The 23,807-nt window shown below is 39.1% G+C and overlaps 1 protein-coding gene across 3 annotated transcripts in view; it reads left to right on the top strand.

Moving 5' to 3' along the window:
* Ctnna2 (catenin alpha 2) overlaps positions 1–23,807 on the top strand; it is a 1,113,581-nt gene that overhangs the window by 67,744 nt on the left and 1,022,030 nt on the right. For 2 of the 3 annotated variants that reach the window (XM_031382231.1, XM_031382233.1), the window contains exon 2: positions 4,906–5,007. The exons of the other annotated variant lie outside the window; for it this stretch is intronic. In XM_031382231.1, coding sequence (XP_031238091.1) covers positions 4,974–5,007 — 34 coding nt within the window. In that variant the 5' untranslated portion in view covers positions 4,906–4,973. The remainder of the gene's footprint in view (positions 1–4,905; positions 5,008–23,807) is intronic. 3 annotated transcript variants of the gene reach the window in all.

Here is a 23,807-nt window from a genome sequence, read left to right as displayed (position 1 = left end):
GTTGTGTCAATGTTTTCCATGGTATCTTCTGCACCTGAGATTCTCTCTTCTATCTCTTGTATTCTGTTTGTGATGCTTGTATCTATGGTTCCTGACTTTTTTCCTAGGATTTCTATCTCCAGAGTTGTCTCTCTTTGTAATTTCTTAACTGTTTGAACTTCCAGTTTTAGGTCCTGGATGGTTTTGTTCAATTCCTTCACCTGTTAGATTGTGTTTTCCTGTAATTCTTTAAGGGATTTTTGTGTTTCCTCTTTAAGGGCTTCTACTTATTTACTTGTGTTCTCCTGTAATTCTTTAAGAGATTTTTTTATTTCCTCTTTAAGGGCTTGAACCTGTTTACCTGTGTTCTTCTATATTTCTTTAAGGGAGTTATTCATGCTCTTTCTAAATTCCTCTATCACCATCGTGAGATATGATTTTAGATCCAAATCTTGCTTTTCTGGTGTTTTAGGATAACCAGGACTTGCTATGGTGGGAGTACTAGGTTCTCATGAAGCCAAGTAGTCTTGGTTTCTGTTGGTAGGATTGTTGCGTTTGCCTTTTGCCATCTGCTGATCTCTGGTGTTAGACGTTCTTGCTATCTCTGGCTGGAGCTTGTTCCTCCTGTGGATCTGTAAGCCTGTGTCAGCACTTCTGGGAGAACAGCTCTCCTCAGGTAAAACCTGTGTGCAGTGGGCTGTGGATCGGTAGTCCCTCCTGAGTCCTGGGGTCAGAACAAATCCTGGAGACAGGCTCTCCACTTGTAGGGAAGGGGCAGAGAGGGCTGTGGATCTGCAATACCTCCTCCTTTGTGAAGAGGGAGGTAGAAAGGATCCTGCACAGGCTGCCCTGCCACTTCTGATGCCTGTGCCTCCTGGCTGGTTCCCCACCCCCCCCGCCCCCATCCCTTAGAAGATCACTGGAGAGAAAATGGAGATCTCACCTGAGTCTCTGGGTTGGAGCACTCCTCAAAGGCAAGCTCTCTGCTTTCAGGGAAGGGGTAGAGAGGGCTGAGGATCTGCAGAACCTCCTCCTAGGTGAAGACGGAGGTAGAAAGGATCCTGAGTCAGCTGCCCTGTCACTTCTGAGACCTGTGCCTCCTGGCTGGTCTCACCTTAGAAGGTCAGGGGATCTTTTGTAATGTTTCTTGTATGAATGTAGATGCCCTTGCATTTGGAGCACAGAGGTTCAAAATACCCATGGAAGGAGTTGTAGAGACTATGGAGTAGAGACTAAAGGAAGGACAATTCAGAGACTGCTCCACCTGGGAATCCTTTCCATATTCAATTATCAAATCTAGATACTATTGTGGATGCCAACATGTGCTGGATGACAGGAGCCTAAGATAGCTGTCTCCTGAGAAGCTCTGATAGTACCTGACTAATACAGAAGTAGAGACTCACAGCTATCCATTGGACTGAGTACAGGATCCCCAATGAAAGAGCTAGAGAAAGGACCCAAGGAGCTGAAGGGTTTGCAGCCCCTTAGAATGAACAACAATATGAACTAACTAGTACCCTCAGAGCTCCCAGGGACTAAAACTCCAACCAATGAGTACACATAGGGGGACTCATGGCTCCAGCAGCATGCATATAGCAGAGGATGGCCAAGTCAGTCATCAGTGGGAGAAGAGGCCCTTGGCCCTGTGAAGGTTCTATGCCCCAGTGTAGGGGAATGCTGGGGCCAGTAAGCAGGAGGCGGTAGGATGGTGAGCAGGGGGAGGAGAGAGGCAACAGGGGATTGTTTTAGTTTTCTTTTCTTTTCTTTCTTTCTTTCCTTTCTTTCTTTCTATCTTCATTTTTGGAGGGGAACCTGGGAAAGGAGATATTGTAAATAAAAAAAAATGTAATTAAAAAAAAAAAGGTCACCAGAGAGAAAATGGAGATCTCACCCGAGTCTCTGGGTTGGAGCACTCCACACAGGCAAGCTCTCTACTTGTGGGGAAGGGGCAGAGAGGGCTGAGGATCTGCAGAACCTCCTCCTAGGTGAAGATGGAGGTAGAAAGGATCTTGAGCTGGCTGCCTTGCCACTTTTGAGGCCTGTGCCTCCTGGCTGGTCCCGCCTCCTCCTAGGTCATGTGTTGCTTTTTTAAGGCGAGGTCTTTCACTGAAGCTGGAGCAGGTCTTACTAGACTGGCTGGACAGTAAGCTCTAGGGAGAGATCCTATTGTTTCCACTCCTTAGTAGTGGGGATACAACACTGTGCCACAGTTCTTGGCACTTACAGGGATGTTGGGATTAAAGTCCTTATACTCATGCAGAAAGCTCCTCACTGACTGAACATCTCCCAAGTTCCAAAACGTGAGTTTTCCATGATGACAGGACTTTTGAAATTATGAAGAATGGCTTCTGCTCTATGGTCTGGAAGTTGTTGAATTACTCATCAGGAATTTTTGAAACCATTATGCAGTGGGCACTCTTTCTCCTGTTACAAGTGTCTGAGAAGTATGGATTTATGGCCCCAATTCTGTCTATTGTCTTTCCAAAAATATTTTGAGTTCCTGTGAGGCAATTCTGCCATTGATCTACCACAGCACCTCATCAAGAATATTTGAAGAAACAGAGGGATGTATTGTTGCCATGCCTTGGAAGAAAAATTTTCAGATCAGTGTTTTCCTTCTAAATTGTGTCCACTTACACCCAACACTTTAGAAGAAATACTTCCAGTTTCGAAGCTATATACATGGGGTGTTTCTGGTTGTTTTTTGGCAGAGATAATCTTGTGATGGAATACAACTGGCTGCTCTAGTTAAACAAAATGAAAAGAATATATTTTACAGATACACCTAATTGGAATGATGCTGTTTGTAGGGATGATGTGCCGCTGTCTGTATGAGAGACTCCTTTGTGATCAAACCGTAGTATGAAGGGAGTGGAGCATCCACAATTCTCGGAGGCCCTGTATCTTCAGGGGTAACAAGTGTCCAATGCCATGATCTTTACCCAGCTTCAGGGTATCAACACTTGTTACCAGGAAGCTATATGCATGAGGGACACAGACAGGGATAGCAGAAAGTCTTTGTCCAACAAATTAATAGTCTATATGAACTGTAGCAATAAATGTACCATCATTTTGTGAGTAAAAAATCTATGCTTGAACCTTGGCTGTAGAAATGAGACATAGCCAGGCAGCTGACTATTGTTGAACCTCAATCACCTAATTTCCATATATATAGGAACCATTACTGTCTCTTGGGACAGCTGTGAGCACCAAGAGAGAACAACAGGAAGGGGCTAGTGAGGGGCTTGACCCATAGGGTCTGCAATATTCCATCAGACTTTCTTTTCTGTAACTACACAGTTTCTATATTGGGCTTACTTAGGAGTGACTGGCTGGAGTTTTGCTTCTTTTTTTTTTTTTTTTTGAAAAATCAAGCACAGGAAGAAAGTTTGTCCCCATTAGTCGCTGAACACACTTTCAAGTTATGAACAGAATTTGTCAGCAGTGGCCATCTTAATGCAGTAAGTTACCAAGGAAGAGATTTTGAAGCCACCAGCTCTCTTGTGTTGCTAATATCCAGTCATTTATTTGAAGAAAGGAGACAACTTAACAAAAAAGAATATCTTTTTACTTTAAGAAAATGCACTTCTATGGGAATAGTTTTCTCACATTGCTTTGTGTCACCATTACTTCAATGTATATCAATCTGAAGAGTCAGTAATCAATGGATAGGCTCTCAGTTTTACTTATTCATCTCTTTTTAGGAGAATAAATTTTGCATTGTTCATTTAAAAATAGCAAAAAAAATACAAAATCCCTTCTTTAGTTTTACATTAGTTTGGTCTCATGTTGTTCAGAAGATTAAGTATTTGTACATTTAAAATTAAGGTTAACAGCAGTATAAGTTTATTGAGAGATGGTATCATGAAGTTTTAGGGTAGTTTTCTCCTAAACCTTAAACTCATATCTCCATTCAGAATGGAGTCTATTGTAAAACTCCTAGTCATTTATACAGTTCATGTAAAAGGCCCTGTGTATCTAACATTCCTTTTAAATAACTTGTAGAGGTCTAAGAGATCACTCAGCAATTAAGAACATGTATTGTATGTGAAGATTGCTTGAGGTTTGTACCCAGCCCCCACACTGCTGCACATAGTACCTAGTAATTTCAGCTCCAGGGCATCTGATGTTCTGTCTGGCTTCTGCATGCATTCATATGTGCGCACCACACACACACACACACACACACACACACACACACACACACACACACAATTACTTTTTTTCAGAACTTAAATAAAAATTGCATGATTTTATTCATAAATGAAGTCCAGAGATTCTTTTCCAAAGTCAAGTACTTTATTATGTACCATTTATAAAAATAAACAGCTATTGAATGTCTGCAATGTAATTTCCAGTTTACTATGGACACATTATCCATGTCCCTGAAAGTGAGAATGTGGAAGTCAGCTACCACGTCTTCATGTGGGTTCTATGGCTTTAATCTTGTAGCAGTGTGTTTTCTTACTCTTTGTTTGCAGTGAAGTTCAATTTGCATTTTTTAGCAAAGAATCACAGTTCACTTGCTTTAAGTATGTGTTAGTATACAATTATTATGCCAATCTAAATGTTCTTACAATTGGACTTAAAAACTTATATATTCATGTTTCATCATTACCTATCACCCAGGACAGGCTTCAGAGAGTTTCATACCTCCGTTATTCATTGAAACAATGACAGTACTATAAAGTTTCAACATATTAGCTATACAAACTGTACTTATGATTTATGTACACAAGTGGTTAAAATTCATAATTTTATCACCTAAGATTCAGATATGATTTTCATGTAGACATTAAATTTGGTGAGATTTTATAATGCTAATAGAAATCTGGAGATGCATGCCACTTGAGGGAAACTTGTGGAGTTTGTGTCAGGCTTGGGACTGAAGGATGGCTTACTAGTTAAGCATATTTGTTTTTGCAGAGGCCGTGAGACCAGTTGTTAGCATTCAAGTCAGGAGGCTCATAACTCCAGTGCCAGGAGATTTTACTATGACAGATATTCACTCAAGCTACACATATACAGGTAAATAAACATAAAATCTAAATAAAATAATAAAAATGATCTGGCTGGGAAAAATGATGTGCTAACTAATTGTATGCCAACTTGATATAAGCATTTGGGAAGAAGTATCCTTCATTGAGTAAGTGCTCCTATCAAATTGTCCTTGGGCAAGACTGTCTTGCACTTTCTTAATTAGTGAATGATGTGGAAGGGCGTGGGGTCATCCCAAAGTGGGCCATTGCTACCCCTGGGCAAGGGGTCCTTGCTATAAGAAAGCAAGCTGAACAATTCTGAGAAACAAGCCAGTAAGCAGTGCTGCTTAATGGCTTCTGCATCTGCATCAGCTCCTGCTTCTGGTTTCCTGCCCTGTTTGATTGACTTCCTGCCCTGAGTAGGTTCAGTGATGGATTATGATGAGGAACTGTAATTTAAAATAAACTCTCTCCTTCCCAAGTTGCTTTTAATCATGCTGTTTAGCATAGCAATAGAAGCCCTAACTAAGACAAATGACAAAGAAGATCACTGTGAGCCTCATTAACGTATGCTATTAATATGTGTTATAAATAACAAGTAATTAGCAATTAGGGAGGGTAACAATATTATTTGTGGAAAATTTATCTTTATTAGTTCTAAATTGTTATACAAAGTGTATGTTTTATTTTAAAACACTGATTATTTTGGAGTTTTAAAATAACAAATAATATTTTCCTCCCCATGCAATCACCAAATCCATGAAGGTCACGTGTGCAGCAGGAAATGGCATTTAAAGATGTTCCCAGCTCAGCAGGGCTTTTCATGTGTTTATGACAATTTTGCTTCATTGCATCACTCAAAGCTGAATATGTTTGCTGTTTTAAAGGGCAGAACCTCAGGTTAATTCAGATTCTATGTTTCAGAAGGTGATTATGTCCTTTTCATCTAATACTGTTTTGTTTTAAAATATTTGTTTTTCCATTTAGTTATATGTAAATATGTGTGGCTATATACATCCCGAGTGTAGTACACATGCTTAACCACTGAGCTATCTCCAGGCCCCTAGTATATTTTTCCATAATGAATTTCTACATATTCACTTGCTTGGATGGTTCATCTTAATTGTTAGCTTAACTGCATTTGGAAGCACCTCGAAAATACACCTCTGGGCATTTCAGGTAGGGATTTTTCAGAGTTTTAAGTGAAGAAGAAAGACAATGCCTGAATGTGGGTAGCACCTAGAGACCCAGATTGAGTAAGAAGAGAAAAAGGAAGAAGGGAACAGAGTCCAGCATCCTTTATCTGCTTCCAGACTGCAGGTGCAAATGATTATCTTGGTGATTTGAATAGGAATGGCTCCCATAGACTCAGGTGTTTGAATGTTTGGCTATTTTAGTTGGTGACACTATTAGCAGGTATAACCTTGTTGGAATAGGTGTGGCCTTGTTGGAGGAAGTGTGTCACTGTGGGAGTAGGCTTTGACTTCTCATATCTTCAAGCTCCTCCCACTTGATTTGCAGTCTCCTTTGCTGCCTGTAGTTAAAGATGTAAAACTCCCAGCTCCTTCTCCAGCACCATGTCTACCTTCATGCTGCTGTGCTTCCCAGCATGAGAACACTGGACTAAACCTCTAAAATTAAGCAAGCCTCAATTAAATGTTTTCCTTTAGAGGAGTTGCCGAGGTCATGGTGTCTCTTCACAACAATAAAACCCAAACTAAGACAGCAACTCAAGTTCCTGGATGTGACCCAGGAGTCAAAATTAAACTTTCCTTAAGTTGCTTTTATCAGGTGATTTGGACCAGCAATGAGGAAAGTAACGAGTGGAATAAATGTTAACTGAAAAACATCTGAAAGGCTATGTAGTCATACATAATACATACATGTCACCACCTTCAATGAGGGATCACTTTCCAGGTGTGCACAGCTGCCATGTGGAATGTTTTGTGTACAACAGTGAGCACTGTGTCCAGCCTTTGAATAACAGCTAATAACTGCTAACTACAAGCTGTCCCAGAGTTGAGCAACAACTTCTTACTAGCTCTGGGATGGGAAGTGAAAATTTGATTAATTGTTTTGTGCTGTCTTCTGTTTAGACTTTTTCACTTTCTTATCAGCATGAGTAATTTCATTATTTTTTTCAAAACAACATAGCTTGTTGTATAAGATTCAGTAATACCTTTTACAGTATATTTCCTTCCATTGTATACTTTAACAAGTAAAAATGTTTTTCACATTCAAATTTATGATTCATCTCAATTTTTTTTCTTTTGATGAAGTACAAACATAATTTCATGTATATGAAATTTGCAAGTGGCACTTATATTCTGTCTTTTCTCCCTGGCCATGTGCCCTTTCTCTTTTGCTTCCCACAGACTGTATATGGAATATAATCCTGATCCTGGCCTCTGGGCTGGATTGCTATAGTCTGGGAGGTGATTGTTGAGTCCGTACATTGTTTTCTGATTGCTATAGTTTTACATTTAGCCTCCACACTTTTCTTCTTGAGTATCTATTCTGCCTTATCTTCACTAGTTGTCTGTTTCCTTCTGTTCAGTCCCTTTGTATCTAAGAGCTTGTCATGTAAAAGATGTTTATCTCAACCCCTCCAAAAACATTCTGTCAGGCTCTGCCTTTCAACTATCTCTGCTGCCACTGGCAGTGTATTTGCAAATCCTATCAGAGTTGACATTACTGCTCGTACCACACTCTATACTTTTCTGCCCTCCCTCCTCTGCTTTTAAATTGTGTTTCTCCAGAGTTTATGTCCCAATGTGGCAATAAGCCAGGTTCCATTTCATATGCAGTAGTGCTGGTGAGTCTTGAGGCCTTGGAGCCTGGGGATGCAGCTCACTATTAGGATGCATGCTTAAGGTGCCAGACCTTGGTTCAGTTCTTATCAGTTGTCATTTATTTTCCTGGATCTCTGTCATGACTACCAGATTCCTTATTGTTTTCTGACATCTCATCAAGAATTGAATGCTCCCTTTAAAAGTGCTTGTTATTGCTTCTCGGCCTTTTGGCTAAGATCAAGTGTAAAAGTGCTTGTAAGGTGTATTGAAAACCTGACCTCAGTCAATGGACTAGGTTAAACATTCCTCCTCCTCCTCTTCTTTTGACATTCATATTAAATATCGGTCGTGCTTAGTTTCCGCAACAGAAGTCCACTTGTGTGGATTACAATCGGGCTGAGTAGTCGGCTCTTCTTCAGCACTAAGGAAAGCCACTGATGGGAGAAATCAAAGTAAGCTGCTCCTTTGCTGTCCCTGGAATTTATCAGTGGCTCAGGAAAGGTGAGAGGAGTCTGAGCTGGTCAGGAGCTCAGGAGATACCTAACATGACAACTTCCATCCTGACATCAAGGACTTTGAGAAAAAGCCCTTGTCCCCTAAATTCTCATGAGGTACCTTTGTTTGACCTGTGAGTTTGTCAAGGTCCAATTTCCACAACTACAACATGAATCCCAGGAATTGTTAAAAATGCATTTAAAAAAATTAAGAAAGTAAAGAAATAAGCACACAGTACTGCATTAAACATACTTCAGCCTAGCTACCTTCTGCCTCAACAACGTGGCTTCAGTTAATAAAGTAGGGAAACAATGAAATTTTAGGTTACTACTTGCCCAGTGAGGTTGATAATAGAAACACCTTCTCTAATTGTTAAATATTGTTCTTTTAAAAGAAGAATATATTTTAAAACATTTTTTTTTGTAAATATGCTGGAGAGATTTAGACATTGGCACCAGTGAAATATCTTCTGAACAGATTTCAAGAAAAATCTTAGAAGGCTATTGATTTTAGATGAATTTCATTGGTTGAAATTACATCACTATTGCCTATGTATGTGTGTGAGTGTGTATGTGTATGTGTATATGTTTATTTCCAAATCCTTCCTTAAAATATTTATTTTTATTTGTGTATGTGCATGTGCCCCTGTGTGCACTCACACATGTGATTACTTGTAGGCTTTTGTAGAAGCCAGAAGAGGGATCAGATCAGATTCAGTGGGGTTGGAACAGATAGTTGTGAGCTATGAGTTTTGGAAATTGAACTCCTGTCATCTTTAATAGCAGCAAATGCTCTTAAGCACTGAGCCATCACACCAGTCCCCAAAATTCTCAATGAACAAAACTGAGTCAAGAATGTCAAAAATTCATAAGTAGAAGGCAGGGAAAGCAGGGCTGAGCATCTCTGCCAACAATTAAACTATTTCTTCTTAAGTCAGTATCATAAAAAGAGCAGTGGCTAAAATGTATATATTCCTCACTTTTTAGTTTAGATCTTCGTTGTCCTATTAAATGGTATATTGTGTTGAACTATATGTATTTCAAAGTTGTGCACAGTTTTATCCTCAGAACCCATATATATTTTAGCTTCTGTGGCAAAATGAAATCGTGTGGTCAGGGAGAGTTTCCTGAATTCCTATGTCTGTGTTCAGTAATCCTTAGAAGCACAGATGTTTTCTAGTTATGGTCAGAAGGAGACAGGAGCACGTAAGAGTGATGAGTAAGATGCGGTGGGAAAAGTATTCTACCTGCAGCACCTTTCTTGAGTGTTGAAGGAACTGTGAGGCAGGGAATGCAGGGATCTAACAAGCTGAGAGTGGTCCTCAGCTAAGTAAGGTGTGCAGATGACCCTGTGACCTGATCTGAATTCAGCCAGCAAACCCAGCAAGACAGGATTATGCCTTTCCACTGTTGTGTCCAAAAGGAAATACAGCACCGAGGTTACTTTGATTTGGGCTTGGATAGGAGACTAATGTCAGACCCACGAACTGTCAGAGAGTAGATTCTTGTGGGTCAGTTTGGCAAGTTCATGGTGATTTTTTTATAGCTGTGATAGAAAACAAATAGGCAGTATAATTATTTCTACTTTTAAATTGTCAGAGATGACAAAAGAGAAATATAATACTGAGACTAAATGAACCATTTTTAATGTGAAGAAGGACAAAGACTTATCTAACCTCTGTAATTTGAACTCAGTGATTTTTTTTTCTATAATGCCGTTTCCTGGTGAATGGACAAATTACTATTGGTCTCCATGTGTGGGAGACAAATAGAATACTGAATTGAAATTAAAATTCACTTAGAGCTTTGCATTTTATGTGAAATGGTTTTGATTTTGCCTTCCTGTTTACTTGTCCATAAAGAAGGAATGGCGTTTAATGTACTGTTGGGATCTTCTTTGGTTCCTGTTTGATGTTTGTTTGTGTATTAGCTCTATCTGATCATTTTGTGTCATGCTCCCACACAGTGCAGTTATACCAGACTCAAATTTGTTTGGCATCTTGGTAGTCCCTCTAAAAACAATTAGCTGTTATAACCTCTCACAGTTTTGCCAATATGAATATATTCCAAATGAATGATCATGGAAATCAAGTCTTACAATATCTAGGAATTTATTATCATTTTCCACAGTATAAAAATTTAAAAGTCCACATTTATCTTTTTTCTTCTTCTTCACCTAAAATCAACTAATCATCTCCATACACAACATCTTTAAACAAAAAATGTTTTATTTTCATTTGTGTATGTGTGTGTACACACATGCATTGTACACTTGTGTTTCATGTGACTACAAGTGACCTTCAAGGCTATGGAGTGGAACTGGAGTGACTGGACATTGTGAGCTGCCTGACATGGATTCAGGAAACAAAACTTTGGTCTTTTGATAGAGCAGCTAGGTCTCTTAACTTCTGAGCCATTTCTCCAGCCTTGTCTCCCCTCCCCCCAAAAAATAAATAAGAAAGTAAAAATAAAGAAAAAAAAGAGGAGACCCATCTGACTTAATATGGCTGTTATGTATGTATGTATGCTCCGGGAAGTAGCATAGCTCTTCGTTATCAGGAATATAAAGAGAAGGCTGATGGCAGAGGAGAGTGGTGGGTGTGCACATTAAAGTACAAGGAAACAGCAGTACCATAGGTGTTCATCGTGGTGATCTGAATATGTTCCAAGCAAAAGTGTCAAGCAGTATTGTCTGTTAAATAGATTCATTTTATCATTTTAAATAACATATTACATTAGCTCACACATTTTGTTTCTTAAAATCGACCTCTGCCTCTGAGATTTAGAGGGGCAGTTAGTGAGGTGTCTTTCCTTGGTATGTAAATATTGAACCAAAAGAAGATAGATATGCGGGCAGCTGATAAGCAAAGCGTCCTACACAGAGAGTAACTACAGTGGGATTCTGAGCGGCTAATTAGCATTAGGGCAATAAACCACCGTGCTGTGTCTAGACACTTGACTAAGGATACATTTTTAAAGCTGAGAGTGACTCAGTTTTTTAATGTGTAATGGGAATTAAAATTGATCTTCTTATTTTCATCAATATAATGTGGTGTGTGAGAGGCTCAGCCAAGCGCTCAGTAAACACTAGCTAGTATTTCCTTTGTTTTCAGACATTTTCAAACATGCTAAGAAGTAGAAAGTTTTTTACATCATATAATATTTCCATTTTTATTTAATTGCCAGATGTCCATCATATACATACTAGAGTTACCGAAACACTGCAACATGCAAAATATCCATCTGATTCTACACGTAGTGAAGCACTGAACTTATATTTACATGCTATAAGCAGTATCTAAAAGGGGGAATGTAGGCACTGGAGAAATGGTTCCAAAGTTCAGAGCACTTGCTGTTCTTCCAGCGAAACCAGGTTCTATTCCCAGTACCCCACGTAGTCACTCAAAAACCTCTATAATCCTAGTTCAGGGAATCAATCTGCTGATGCCTGTGGTCACCAGGCATACACATGACACAAGCATACAAACAATACATCTATATACATAAAATAAAATAATCTAAATATATTTGATGGGGATATGGACTTGATTAAAAATGGTTATTATCCTTAGTTAGAAACAACTTGCTTTTATCACTCTGGCCAAAATAAAATTTCCTATTTTATCTTAACAGTTGTATTTTGTAGTTGAATCAGAGTCGATACTCACACATAATATACCTGCTGCCTCACAGGCTCTTTTCACTCACATTAACATAAGTTTAATAGTTATAGAATTTATATTTAGTGAAATTTACTAAGCTTCCTGAACATTTATTTAAAACTAAAGGTAATTTGCAATTCTCTTTTCCTTAGTAGCACATATTTTCCCTTTTAAAATAAAAGACAATGCTTTGGTTTTCGAAAATTTTATGCAATATATGTGCATCCTACTCCCTTTCATCTCCTCATGTATTCCGAGGTTCCCCTCAACCACCTCTCTACCCAACTGCATGTACATTCTCTTTCTTAAAATCAAAGTAAGTAAACATGGAGTCCAATTTGTGCTGGCTGACTGTTCCTGACCCAGCTCCAGCAGCTTTTCTTGTCTGTGTTGGAGAATTCTTCCAAAGACAATATGACAGACATACTATTTCTGGCCCTGAATTTGTTCATCAGTACGTCCTGAGTTTCCTCAGTTAGCACGACTGGTTCTTTGTTACCTTGTTATTGCAATGTGTAAGTGTAGACACCCAAGATTGGCTTAATCTCATGGTGGCTAACAAAACTAAAACTCCATTTTAATTAGTAAGGTCATCAGTGGGAGCTGGGGAGGTGACTAAGTGGGTTAAGAGGTGACTCTGCAAACGTGATGTTCTGAGTCTGGAATTCCAGTTCTGGGTCTTTCAGTCACACAGGGAGTTGCAATGCTGTTGTGTTTAACACTGAAGAATCTCCCAGGCCAGTCAGTGTGGCTGAATAAGGGATCTCCAGGTTCAGTAAGAAACCCTGATTCAACAAAAGAAAAAAAAATGGAGAGGAATTAAGAAGCCAGCAAACTTGTAGTCTCCTCATGCATGTGGATACATACATGTGCACATGCTTGCATGCTTGCATGCACAAAAAAGAAACATCATCTATGATGCTTTTTTTTTTTTTTTTGGTTCTTGGTTTTTCGAGACAGAGTTTCTCTGTATAACCTTTGCTGTCCTGGAACTCACTCTGTAGACCAGGCTGGCCTCGAACTCAGAAATCCTCCTGCCTCTGCCTCCCAAGTGCTGGATTAAAGGCATATGCCACCACCGCCCGGCTCTATTATTAATTATTTAATTTCGGATAGTAAGTGTAGTCACATTCTTGTGCATCCTTGTAAAATGTGGCCTGTGCTCTATACTATGTCTGCCTCAGTCCTTGTAACCCTCCAGGAAATATGGCGAGAACCCTTAAAAGTTCCCCCCTCATGGTTGTAGCATTTTCCCTGGTTCTTTGTCTTTTTATTCATTTGCCATGGTTCTGGCTTTCTTTCTTGGGTGATTGTATGGTACATGAGCTCACATCCATACCCATTTGGGTTTTGCTGAGCTAGTCAGTTGGAGTCAAGGCCACCCTTAGGTGAGGGTAGGACGGACAAGCATTCCAGCTGGATGATCCTGAAAGAGGCTCAGAAAACAAAAACAAAACAAAACAAAACAAACAAACAAAAAGTTTTCCGTTCATCTGTGGCATAAAGTCAACGAAGAATGAAAATGCTGGTTTTAGTATGAAATCACCCTATAGGAGAAACATGGCTTCTCAAGTGGTTGTTTGTCCAGCCTGGGGCATTCACACACCAAATTTGTCATCAGCACAGGGTGCATTGACACTGAGAACTACTACACACACTGTTGTCTCCTTGGCATGTCAGAGGTGTCATATTAACATTAACAAGTGGGCACGTGTGTCACAATCATTTGATTACATCCTTTCACAAATGCCATCTCCAGAAGCCTGGCTTCCCTTTTCATCAGCTTCATGGTCAGATGTGAAATCTGCCCTCTGGCTTGTTGCTGCCTATTTCCTTGTGCAGCCACTGGTAGATCCTTGACTCTGCAACTGTTTAACTGTTCTGTCTTGGTTTCATTGTTCATGGATTTTAATTTTCTTTTCTGTGCGGGCTTTTCAGCTTGTTGGATACAAGGTATGTGTATAAACTAAGCTTAAATTTTAATTCTAGATCATTCTTGTCTTTTTTCCTGGTCTCTCAGCTATGTCTCTGAGAAGAGTTAAGTTCATTGAAGAGGGAAAGTTTGAAACTTGAAACAGGCACAAACTTCATCCATTAAAGCCCAGATGAGTAAGAGGGGATTCCAGGAGTTAAGGAGCCTTCACTAGGCAAAGGCAAACTCATGAAAAACCGTATAACTCCTGATCAGGAGCTACCTATGCTCTGCCCAAACAAACCACACTCTATCTAACTTTCTGTGTTTCTAAGGGTGCTCTTTTCTAATGTCCTCATACTCCCCTCTCACTTTCTTCTTATTTCCTGCTTTGTTTCTGATTACCACTGTCTACCCTCCAGGTCGCAAGAAACCAACTCTTGGCTACATCTAGTTCCCACCTGCTACTTGTTCCAGTGGTAGTATTCACACACAGCTCAAAAGCCCCCCATGAGGTAGAGTCACTCTTCTCTGGGGTAAGTAGCTGTGGTAGGTTGCCTGCACATGAGGGGATGGTCACATACCCATGTGTGTATGGACAGCACTAACTGGACTCAGGAATCTTAATAACCAAAAGGAGAACGTGCAGTTGGCATGGAAATAGCCTAGTGAGCATTAAAGGGAGTTGTAAAAAGGTCCCGGCTAGATAGCTACCATCAAACTACAATTCTTAAAGGAATGTATAAAGAATTCAAAGAGTAAATTAATTTTTTTATTACTAAGAAACAATAACAAGCCTAGCTCCTCAAGGCTGTTGTGCTGGAAAGTCCCAACAGTTGATCCCAAGTTCAGGCAGACTCATTCATTTCTCAAGGAGAGCTTATTAGCACAGCCTGGGTTTCTGGTGTCACTCCAGTCTCCATTGCTGTTTTTTTCCCCTAGGCATTTCGGCAGCACTGTTGCCAGGCCCTTTACTCAGGGAATAAATTCAGCAAGTAGAAAATGATAGGCTCCATTTCAGCCTGCTCGGGTCTAAGGCTTCATTCCTTTATCTTGATTTGAGATTGTTGTGACCTTGCTTCTGAGAGTCATGACTGACATGGACCCTTCAAAGGAAAAAAGAGATAGAGTCTTTAAAAATTTCAAGATTCCCCAAAGGCCTTTTCCCAGAAGGAATGCAGGCAGTATGTTCTATGCCTTTCTAAACTAGATACACTCATGAAGTGGAGTAAGAGTCCTGGATGTTGGGGTGGGTAAAAATGTATAGTGCTACTATGCCAGAGTGGCAGCCATATAGATTATCTTCTATAATTGATGAGTGAGTAGTGACTTCAAACCAAACATTTATTCATTTTAACTGTGATTGTGTGTGTGTGTGTGTGTGTGTGTGTATGTGTGTGCACATGTGAATATGTGTATATTGTTGCATGTGTTCAAGTTGGGCAGAAGAAGCCATTAGATCCTCTACACTTGGTAGAAGTGAGCCACCAGATGAAGCTGCTAGGAACTAAAACCTTCGATCCTGTGTTCTTTTTAACTGTGGAGCCATCTCTGTAGCCCTATTTTAAAATTTCTGCTTCAGTATCGCACAGTGAGAGCCAACTGCAGATTGAAATGGAAGTGCTTCATTAGGACAAGGCTGCATTGCTTTGCCTGGCATCATTTATAATTTTACTTCAGTGCCAAATTGTCATCAGAGTGGATTCTTAATTTTGGGTTGAGCTTTCATTCTACTAGATTATTTGTATTTATTGAAATATTTTTGTAAAGATTAATCTCCTTAAAATACCTTTAGTTCCTATTATTCGTCACTGTTCTGAAACTCCATGGGAAAAAAATATCTGGGGTTAATAATCCACTATAGAAATTACAGTGAGTCTTCTTAAGGAATGAAAGCCATTTTTCAATACTCTATGGATTTTATAACATGAGCAACTTTACAGAACATATACTTAGTAAACGTAATGGAACACACTAGGAGGAACAAATATGGCAAATGTCAATCCAGAAATATTAGAGTCTCTTGTTCTCTGAGAAACCCTGAAAGTCAAAGACTTGACTCAAGCATCCTTGGGATAGCAATGGAGTTAAGATTAACATTCAAGGGACTGGAGAGAGATGGCTCAGTGGTTACCAGCTAATTGTTCTTCTAGAGCACTCGAATTTGGTTTCCAGAGCTAACATATTACGGCTGACAGTCTCCTGCAACTCCAACTTGAGAGGATGCTGCTCTCCTTGTGGCATTTTCCATCTCACATGTGATATTACATGTGGATTGAAAAAAATAAAGAATAATAATTAAATGCTCGGTACTCAAAATATTGGAAAACAAGTGGTCTAAGATAAAAACTATGTAGGAGGCACAGAGAGTAACAACCAAGAGGAGGGATATGATACTATTTAACTTCTGATGAGTCCTGTAAATTAAGGAGGGAGTGAGAAGCGTAAGAGAAATATCATGAGACATTTGGGAGATAGATGGACAGTAGGTAAAGGACTCAGTGTGGTGCTTACCACACACGAGGTGCTCAGTTGATTTTAATGATTAGCATTAGTAGGAACAATGACTTAAAATCATTGTAGTTCTGTGGTCCGCCTGCTCAGCTGGAAGAGTTAGGTGAGAAGAAAGTCTTCCTTTTCCTAAATTTGAGGGCTCTGAACAGCAAGCATGCTTGAATAGGGGAGACCATACATATTTCTTCCAAAATGTGTCAATACTATGCCTCTAGTCAGCTCTCTGGAAGCCATTTTTTGAGTCTTTGCCATTGCTTGGAAAGGTGACTAAACAGCCAGTGCTCTTTGTAACAAAGTATACACATTGAGTTTTTGCCCAGAAAAATCATCTATTGTTTTTCTTTTGAGAGCCTATAACCATTCATCATTGCAATATCCCTTGGCTTATAAATTGGAAGTCTTTTTTATTTTTTCTATTTTTTAAAAGATATAGTTAGTTTTATTTTATGTATGTGGATGTTTTGCCTGCATCTATGTATGTATGTATGTTTGTACACAACACGATGTGTACTGGGTATGTAATGCCCAAGATGGCCATAAGGGGGAGTTAGATTTTCTGGTTCTGGAGTTGCAGTAATTAAGCCTTCATTTAGTGCTAGGAACTGAAGACCCCAGTTTCTCTGGAAAAGTAACCAGGGCTCTTAGCCATTTAAATATCTTTCTAAGCCCATTTTTCCCTAGATTTAATCTTCACATAATAAAATTACCAGAATAGTCTATATTAAAGTTATTTTTTTATATTTTCATAATGAACTTTCTTAACTCCAATCACTACATAGAAGGTGGAGACATATCATTGGGAAGAACTCTTCTTTCTTTAAGTATTTCCTTAGGCTAATGAGAAATTAGAAGTGAATGTAAAACCATAAAGGAGGATATAGAGTCTATGGTAAAAAGCACTCATGCTAATTAAGATGAGAGTAATGTTTAGTCTGGGTCAGATTGTTTTCTTGCAGTGTTTTGTAGATTGCTTTTCTTGGGGCACCAGGTTATCCCAGCAACTGTAAGAAAAATCATAAAAACTATGTCAATGGCTACTGCAAGCATTAGTCACACTGAAAGTTCACTATCACTTAGCTTCAGGGTTCAGTTAGTTTCTCCTTAGGAATCAGATAATTGAAGCTGGCAAGCACAAAAGTGGCTTCTAACTTAGTAAGAAGAGAAGAGTTAGAACTTCTAAGACTGAGGATGGGTAAAGTGCTTCCTGTTCAAGCAGGAGAGTCTGGTTCCTCTCCTCCTGCTTGAGGCGAGGAGTCACTGCCTCCCATATAAAACTCCACTGTGATAGCAGAGCCACTGGGAAACCAAGACAGGATTTAGCTGGCTGGACAGCCCAGCTGAATAAATGAGGTATGCATCAACCAATGAGAGATTGTCTCAGAATGACTTGAAAGTAAATCTAAGATAACACTTGTGAATGCATGTGTGCCTGCACCTGCTTGTACACGTACATTCATTCAACACACACACACACACACACACACACACACACACATTTACACACCATTCTTTGAGGAATAAAACTTCTTTTAGGTATCTGCCATCAGAATAAATAATTCAGCCATAGATGGCTTTGAGAAGTTGAACTCTTCAAGTTCTTTCAAATGGTTATTATCTCCTTGTTAGCAGAGCATGTATCGGAGTATTTCTTTAAAGTCTGACCCCAGGGGTTTAAGCAGGTTTCTCTAAATTGTGATAAAACAGCTTCATGTGGCACTCCTGCTGATTGATCTTTTGCTACTGAGGTTTCCTCCTGGAGACTCTGCTGAGGCACACATAAGCAAGCTGTGATGTTTTGTGTTTTGAAGCTTCTGTACAGGAAGGAGTTTCTGCAAAATAAATACATATGTACGTAAAATCCCTATGCTATAAGGGCCTATTACATTTCACAGAATGCAAAGATTGTTATGTTTTAAAATCTTTCAGCTGCTCTCTCTGTAACTAAGACCTAATGGCAGTTTAGCTTGTGGGTGTTTGAATTCGATATTTCCTAATCCATGTGGATGGTTTGAATATTGATATGGAGAACTTTGCTCACCTAAAGTGTGGGTTAGGGTAAAATGTTCATTTTTCCTTCTTCACTGGTTTGTGATTTTATATAGATGCATTGGAATCTCATTGAAAATATATGCTTTTTGTACTTAACATTTGTTCTTTGCTGTTTTGACAATGGTCCTTTTCTACGGATACCTGTTTACCACAGATGTGTGACTTTCAAGTTTTATCTGATGTAATGGAAGCTGAATCTGACACTTTTGTGTTGTGGTATGTGTTACATTTTGTTTCTTAAGCATATCTGGACACTGGTAAGATAAGAAATTAATAAGCATAGCTTTTATGGTTTATAAAACTCTACCATTGATAACATTTCCAGGGTTCCTATAAGATAAATTAATTGTTTTCATATTCTGTCATTTAAACTGGGTCAGAAGAGATAAGTTTAAGGATCAAGAAAATTTATTTATAAATACTGTGACAATTTAAACTACCACTTAAATGACATGCATAAATGACACCTCTGATGATGGAGTCTTTCTTCCATTAGGAGATTGTCACCCATTTGGCATGACTTATATCTTAGTTCAGGCTTCTGTAGCCATGAAGAGACACTGTAACAATGGCATCTCTTAGAAAGTAAACTATTTAATTAGGGGTGATTTACAGTTCAGAGGTTTAGTCCGTTATCATTGTGAAGCAAAGCATGGTAACCCACAGGCAGACGTGGTGATGGAAAATGAGCTGAGAGTTCTGCATCTATACCTGCAGGCAGCAGAAAGGGACTGTAAACCATTGGCCTAGCTTGAGCATCTGAGACCTCCAAGCCTGTAGTGACACATTTCCTCCAACAAAGCCACACTGGCTTCAGCCAGGCCACATCTCCTAATAATTTAATATGACCATATAGACCCTATGAGTGTCTATATGGGTGTTGATGTTGCTGTTGCTATTTTTTAATAGTTTCCTTGTTATTCCTTTCTTTTTTCTTTTCTTTCTTTTTTTTTTTAAAAATTCAAATTATTTATTTACATTCCAAACACTGCCCCCTCACAGTGGTTTCTCCTTGCAAAGAATCCACCCTTCTTCTTTGAGCTGAGAGCTCTGCATCTAGATCTGCAGGCAGCAGGAAGAGATTGTGAACAACTGGCCTGGCTTGAGTATCTGAGACATCAAAATCTGCTCATAGTGACAAACTTCCTTCAATAAAGCCACAGCTACCCCAGCAACACCATACTTTCTAATAGTGCCACTCCCTGTGAGTCTATAGGGACCATTTTCTTTCAAAGCACCACAGATGGCATTAGAATCACATACATTTATAAAGAAAGATTCCACTTGTAAGGGATGTAAACACAGAGAGTGAACAAGTTTTATTTTCAGTAAATTGAACTCCTTGTATGTCTTTACATAGGGGAGATAATCTTTTGTTGTTGTTTGTTGTGTGTGTGTGTGTGTGTGTGTGTCTGTGTGTGTGTGTGTACTGTATGCATCTGTATAGGCATGCACATGCCACAGTGTACCTATGCAGATCAGAGGACAGTTTGCAGGAATTACTGTTCTCCTTCCCTCTGTGAGTTCTGGTAATAGAATTCAGGTCCTCAGGCTTGGTGGCAGGCATCTTTCCCTCTGAGGTGTCTCACTTGCTCACACTCATGAAGTCCTGCTCCTCTTTTCTGCCTCTCTTGAAATTATAAACAGATGAACTGTTTTCTGTACTGTTGCCAGATCAACAGCTGATGATGTGGGGAATTTCCTTTTTTCCATCTTTTAGTGAGCATATTCTGGAATTAGAGCATGATTATTATAAAGTTGTTCTGATCTTTTAAGCTCAACATAATATTAACACACATACATATATACCTATACACACACATACACACATGCATACTCACATACACATATACACATACACAGTGACATACATATTCATACACACACTTAACGCTCATTTATACATAATCATATATACACACTTGCATGCACATACTTGCACACATGGAAATATACATACATACAAATTGATGTGCACATACACATTCAGACTCACACACATAGATAAGCACACAGGTGTTCAAGACCACTTATTTTCTGTATGTATGTATATGAACATGTTTGTGTATGTGTGTGTCTGTATGAACATGTGTGTGTCTGTGTGTGTATGTGTGTGTGTGTGTGTGAAAGATTATAGTTGTATGCATTACCTCTGCTTCTCTCCCACAAGACTCGCCTCTAGTTTACTAATTCCATCCTCTGTCGTCCTCCCTAGTTCCTATTGGACTCTCTCTTTCCAAAACTATGGCTAAAAATGCCGCATCTTCCTTTTAACTTTGTGCCATCAGAGTTCAGCACCAGTCACTTCTTCTTTCTGAAGAACTACTACTACTGCCTTGTGGCTCAGTTGGCATCACTGTATATTCATGACCATCAGCTACATTTATGCCAGGACTAACCTTCTTCCTTTCATTTCTTTTGTTTTTGTTTCTGAGGGTTTATTTGTTTGTTTGTTTTGTTGTTGTATAGCTCTTTCTGTCCTGGAACTTACTGTGTAGACCAAGCTGGCCTGGAACTCAGGGGTTCCTCTGCCTCCTGAGTGCTAGAATTAAAGGCACGTGCCACCATCATTTGCAGTTCTTTTTTGTGACACTTTTACAGCCTCTATTCTGTTCAATAGTTAAGTTCTGCATCCAGTACTAGCTCATCTTTCACAATGTCTCAGATAAATATTATCATCTCTTTTATTGGTGAATATTAAAGACAAAGAAGGTAAATTGCTTATGGAATCCAGAGCACAGGCTGCAGATCCAGGGTCTGAGGCCAGTGCAGGTGGTGACTCCAGCTCTTGCACTTGTTTTATTTATACTTGAAGCATAAGGTTGATAAGCAGAAGCATGTGTGGATCGGAATTCTGATGTGGATGGTATGGCTTGCTGTGCCTAACTCTCCTACCCCTTACCATTCTGCACTAATCTGACTCTCCATCCTTTTCCCACAAACTCTACCCCATCTTTAAACATACAGTTCCACCTAGTTTCTATTTTTAATCCAGAATCTTGATCTCCTTGTGTTCTTTGGGTAATTTAGCCAGTTTTCCTTACTTATCTGCTGTGTTTACTGGGTGTGGTAATCAAGCATAGATCTCTATTTTGAGTTCACACCTATCTCCTGAGCATTCAGATCTCTTTGTAGCTATTCTCTAGATGTGGACACCCATGGGCTTCCCACACTTAGTTCAGCTAAAATTATACTCATTTTGTGCCCGATTGTCATATCATCTTGTACTGCAATTTTAGAGGATGCCTTTATTGTTAGTATTATGAGCCCAGCCCTGAATTCAGGTAGTCTAAGCTCTTTTCTATATTGTACTAATTATATTATGTTTTACATTTTATAAGCTGTTGTTGATATCACTGGGTTTAAATATGTTCCTCACATCTCTCTCTTCCTTAGTCTTTAATATATATGTTCACTTATTTTTATGTTTATTAGTATGTATTAGTACTTGCATGAATAGCTTGGTGTGCCGTGTGTGCAGAAACTTGAATTGGCCAGAGATGGACATCGGCTTTCCTCAAAATGGAATTACAGGTAGTTGCATCCCAACATGTGGTTACTGGAATCAGAAACCTGGTCCTTTGCAGGACCAGCACTGTATCTTAACTAACAGTATTTTCTATCCCCTCTGCATCACTCTTAAATATTGCCTATTGTCTTAATGTAGACATTGTTTACGTCCTGAACTCTTCTAAGAACCCTTGACTGGTTTTTCTCCTTTAGATTACTTAAACTCAGTCTACCTTGTAAACAGTCCTTGGCTTACCATAAATTCAATTTTAAAATTCAACTTTGTTAACTCTCTCTCTCTCTTTCTGCTTCTCTCTCTCTTTCTGCATCTCTCTCTCTTTCTGCTTCTCTCTCTCTTGCTCGCTCTCTCTCTCTCTCTCTCTCTCTCTCTCCCTCTGTGTGTGTGTGTGTGTGTGTGTGTGTGTATACATGCATACCTATGCACAGGTAGTTCCCTAGAGAAGGCAGAAGAGGGTACTGGATATCTTAGAACCAAAGTTATTTAGGCAGTTATGAGCTATAAGCTATATAGTGTGCTTGCTGGAAACTAAACTCTGTTCTTCTGGAAGAGCATCAAATATTCATTCTTAAACACTCAGCAATCTCTTCTCAAAGATTGACTTAATGACTTAAAAACTTTAAAATGATAGGAAATTCCTTTTTTGTTCTGTAGCAACTCTGCTTTGAAGTTTTAACTTTTACCTCTTCCTGTCTTGTCACATGAGATACAATTTTCGCTTGTAGTGCTGGGCAATGGCACCAACTTCTGGTCTCGATGTTATTACAGTATTTGAGAACATCCTGTATTTTATGTTGTGTTGTGTTGCTAAGCTCTGATGTTGGGAGGTTAAGGGGTGTTTTATTTAACTTATAATAGATTAAATTAGATATAACTTCATCCTCAGGAAAAGGAGTACTTACATTTTGAAATTTTCATATGAGACTATTAATCTGATTACAGATTGCTTTTCTTGATTATCCTCATTCTGTTCTGCTGGCATTTTACAATGGTATTCCTCATCACCCAAGAGCTACCTCCTTTTACAGCCTCAAATCTTACTAGGACCCCTCTTAGCCTAAGACCACAGGTCTCCTTTTCAATGTGATTCATTTCTCTATATACCCCTCCTCTCATTCTATTCCCCCTTTCTAGACCTAGTTGGGTTGCCCTCACTTTGAGGAAACCCATGATTTTTATCCTTCATTTATTCTCAATCAGGTTTCATTTTGTTAGTGGTGGGAGTCATACTGGATAACTGTAACTCTTTGAATCATACAGATGCTGTGTACATTCCTATATTTGACAAATACAGGTCAACATGTGAAACTTAAGTATTTAATGAATATTTATATGAATTGTAGAGCCAAGTCAATGTGTAGAACTTAAGTATTTAGTGAATCTTTGTATGGATTTACAAGAGCCATGTGCTTCCAGATTCTGAAGGTGAGTATTTGATACTGTATTCAGAGTAAAGGATGGAGAATACTGCTATAAAGGCTGAAAGACCAAATGATGTGTTGTAAAGATTGGTGTGAAAAAGGCAGAAATCAAGAAGAGCCTGATGCTTTGTGTACAAATACATTGGAAAGTTGCTATGGAAAATATGAAAGAGAGCATCATCAAGCTTTATTGACTGGTGCACCTGGAGCCTGATGCTAGAGCAACAGAAATAATAAGGTGACACCGAGAAAGCAAGTCCTGAGCAGCAGAAGTTACTAAAAGAAACAGTCAGAAAGGAAGAAATACCAGAAAAAATTGCTTGCAGAGGGTTTGCACTTTCCTGCTATGTAGTGACTAGTCGAAGTTCCCATTTCTCTCTAAATATCCCCTGCAGAGTGCACTGAGGTCAACATGAGTCCTCTGAAATGTGGTCTTATGTGGAAACACTATTGACAATAGCTGATATCCTACACAT

Source organism: Mastomys coucha, unplaced genomic scaffold (assembly GCF_008632895.1).
Source record: "Mastomys coucha isolate ucsf_1 unplaced genomic scaffold, UCSF_Mcou_1 pScaffold20, whole genome shotgun sequence".
Lineage (NCBI taxonomy): Eukaryota > Metazoa > Chordata > Mammalia > Rodentia > Muridae > Mastomys > Mastomys coucha.
This window is presented reverse-complemented; position numbering and strand designations above follow the sequence as displayed.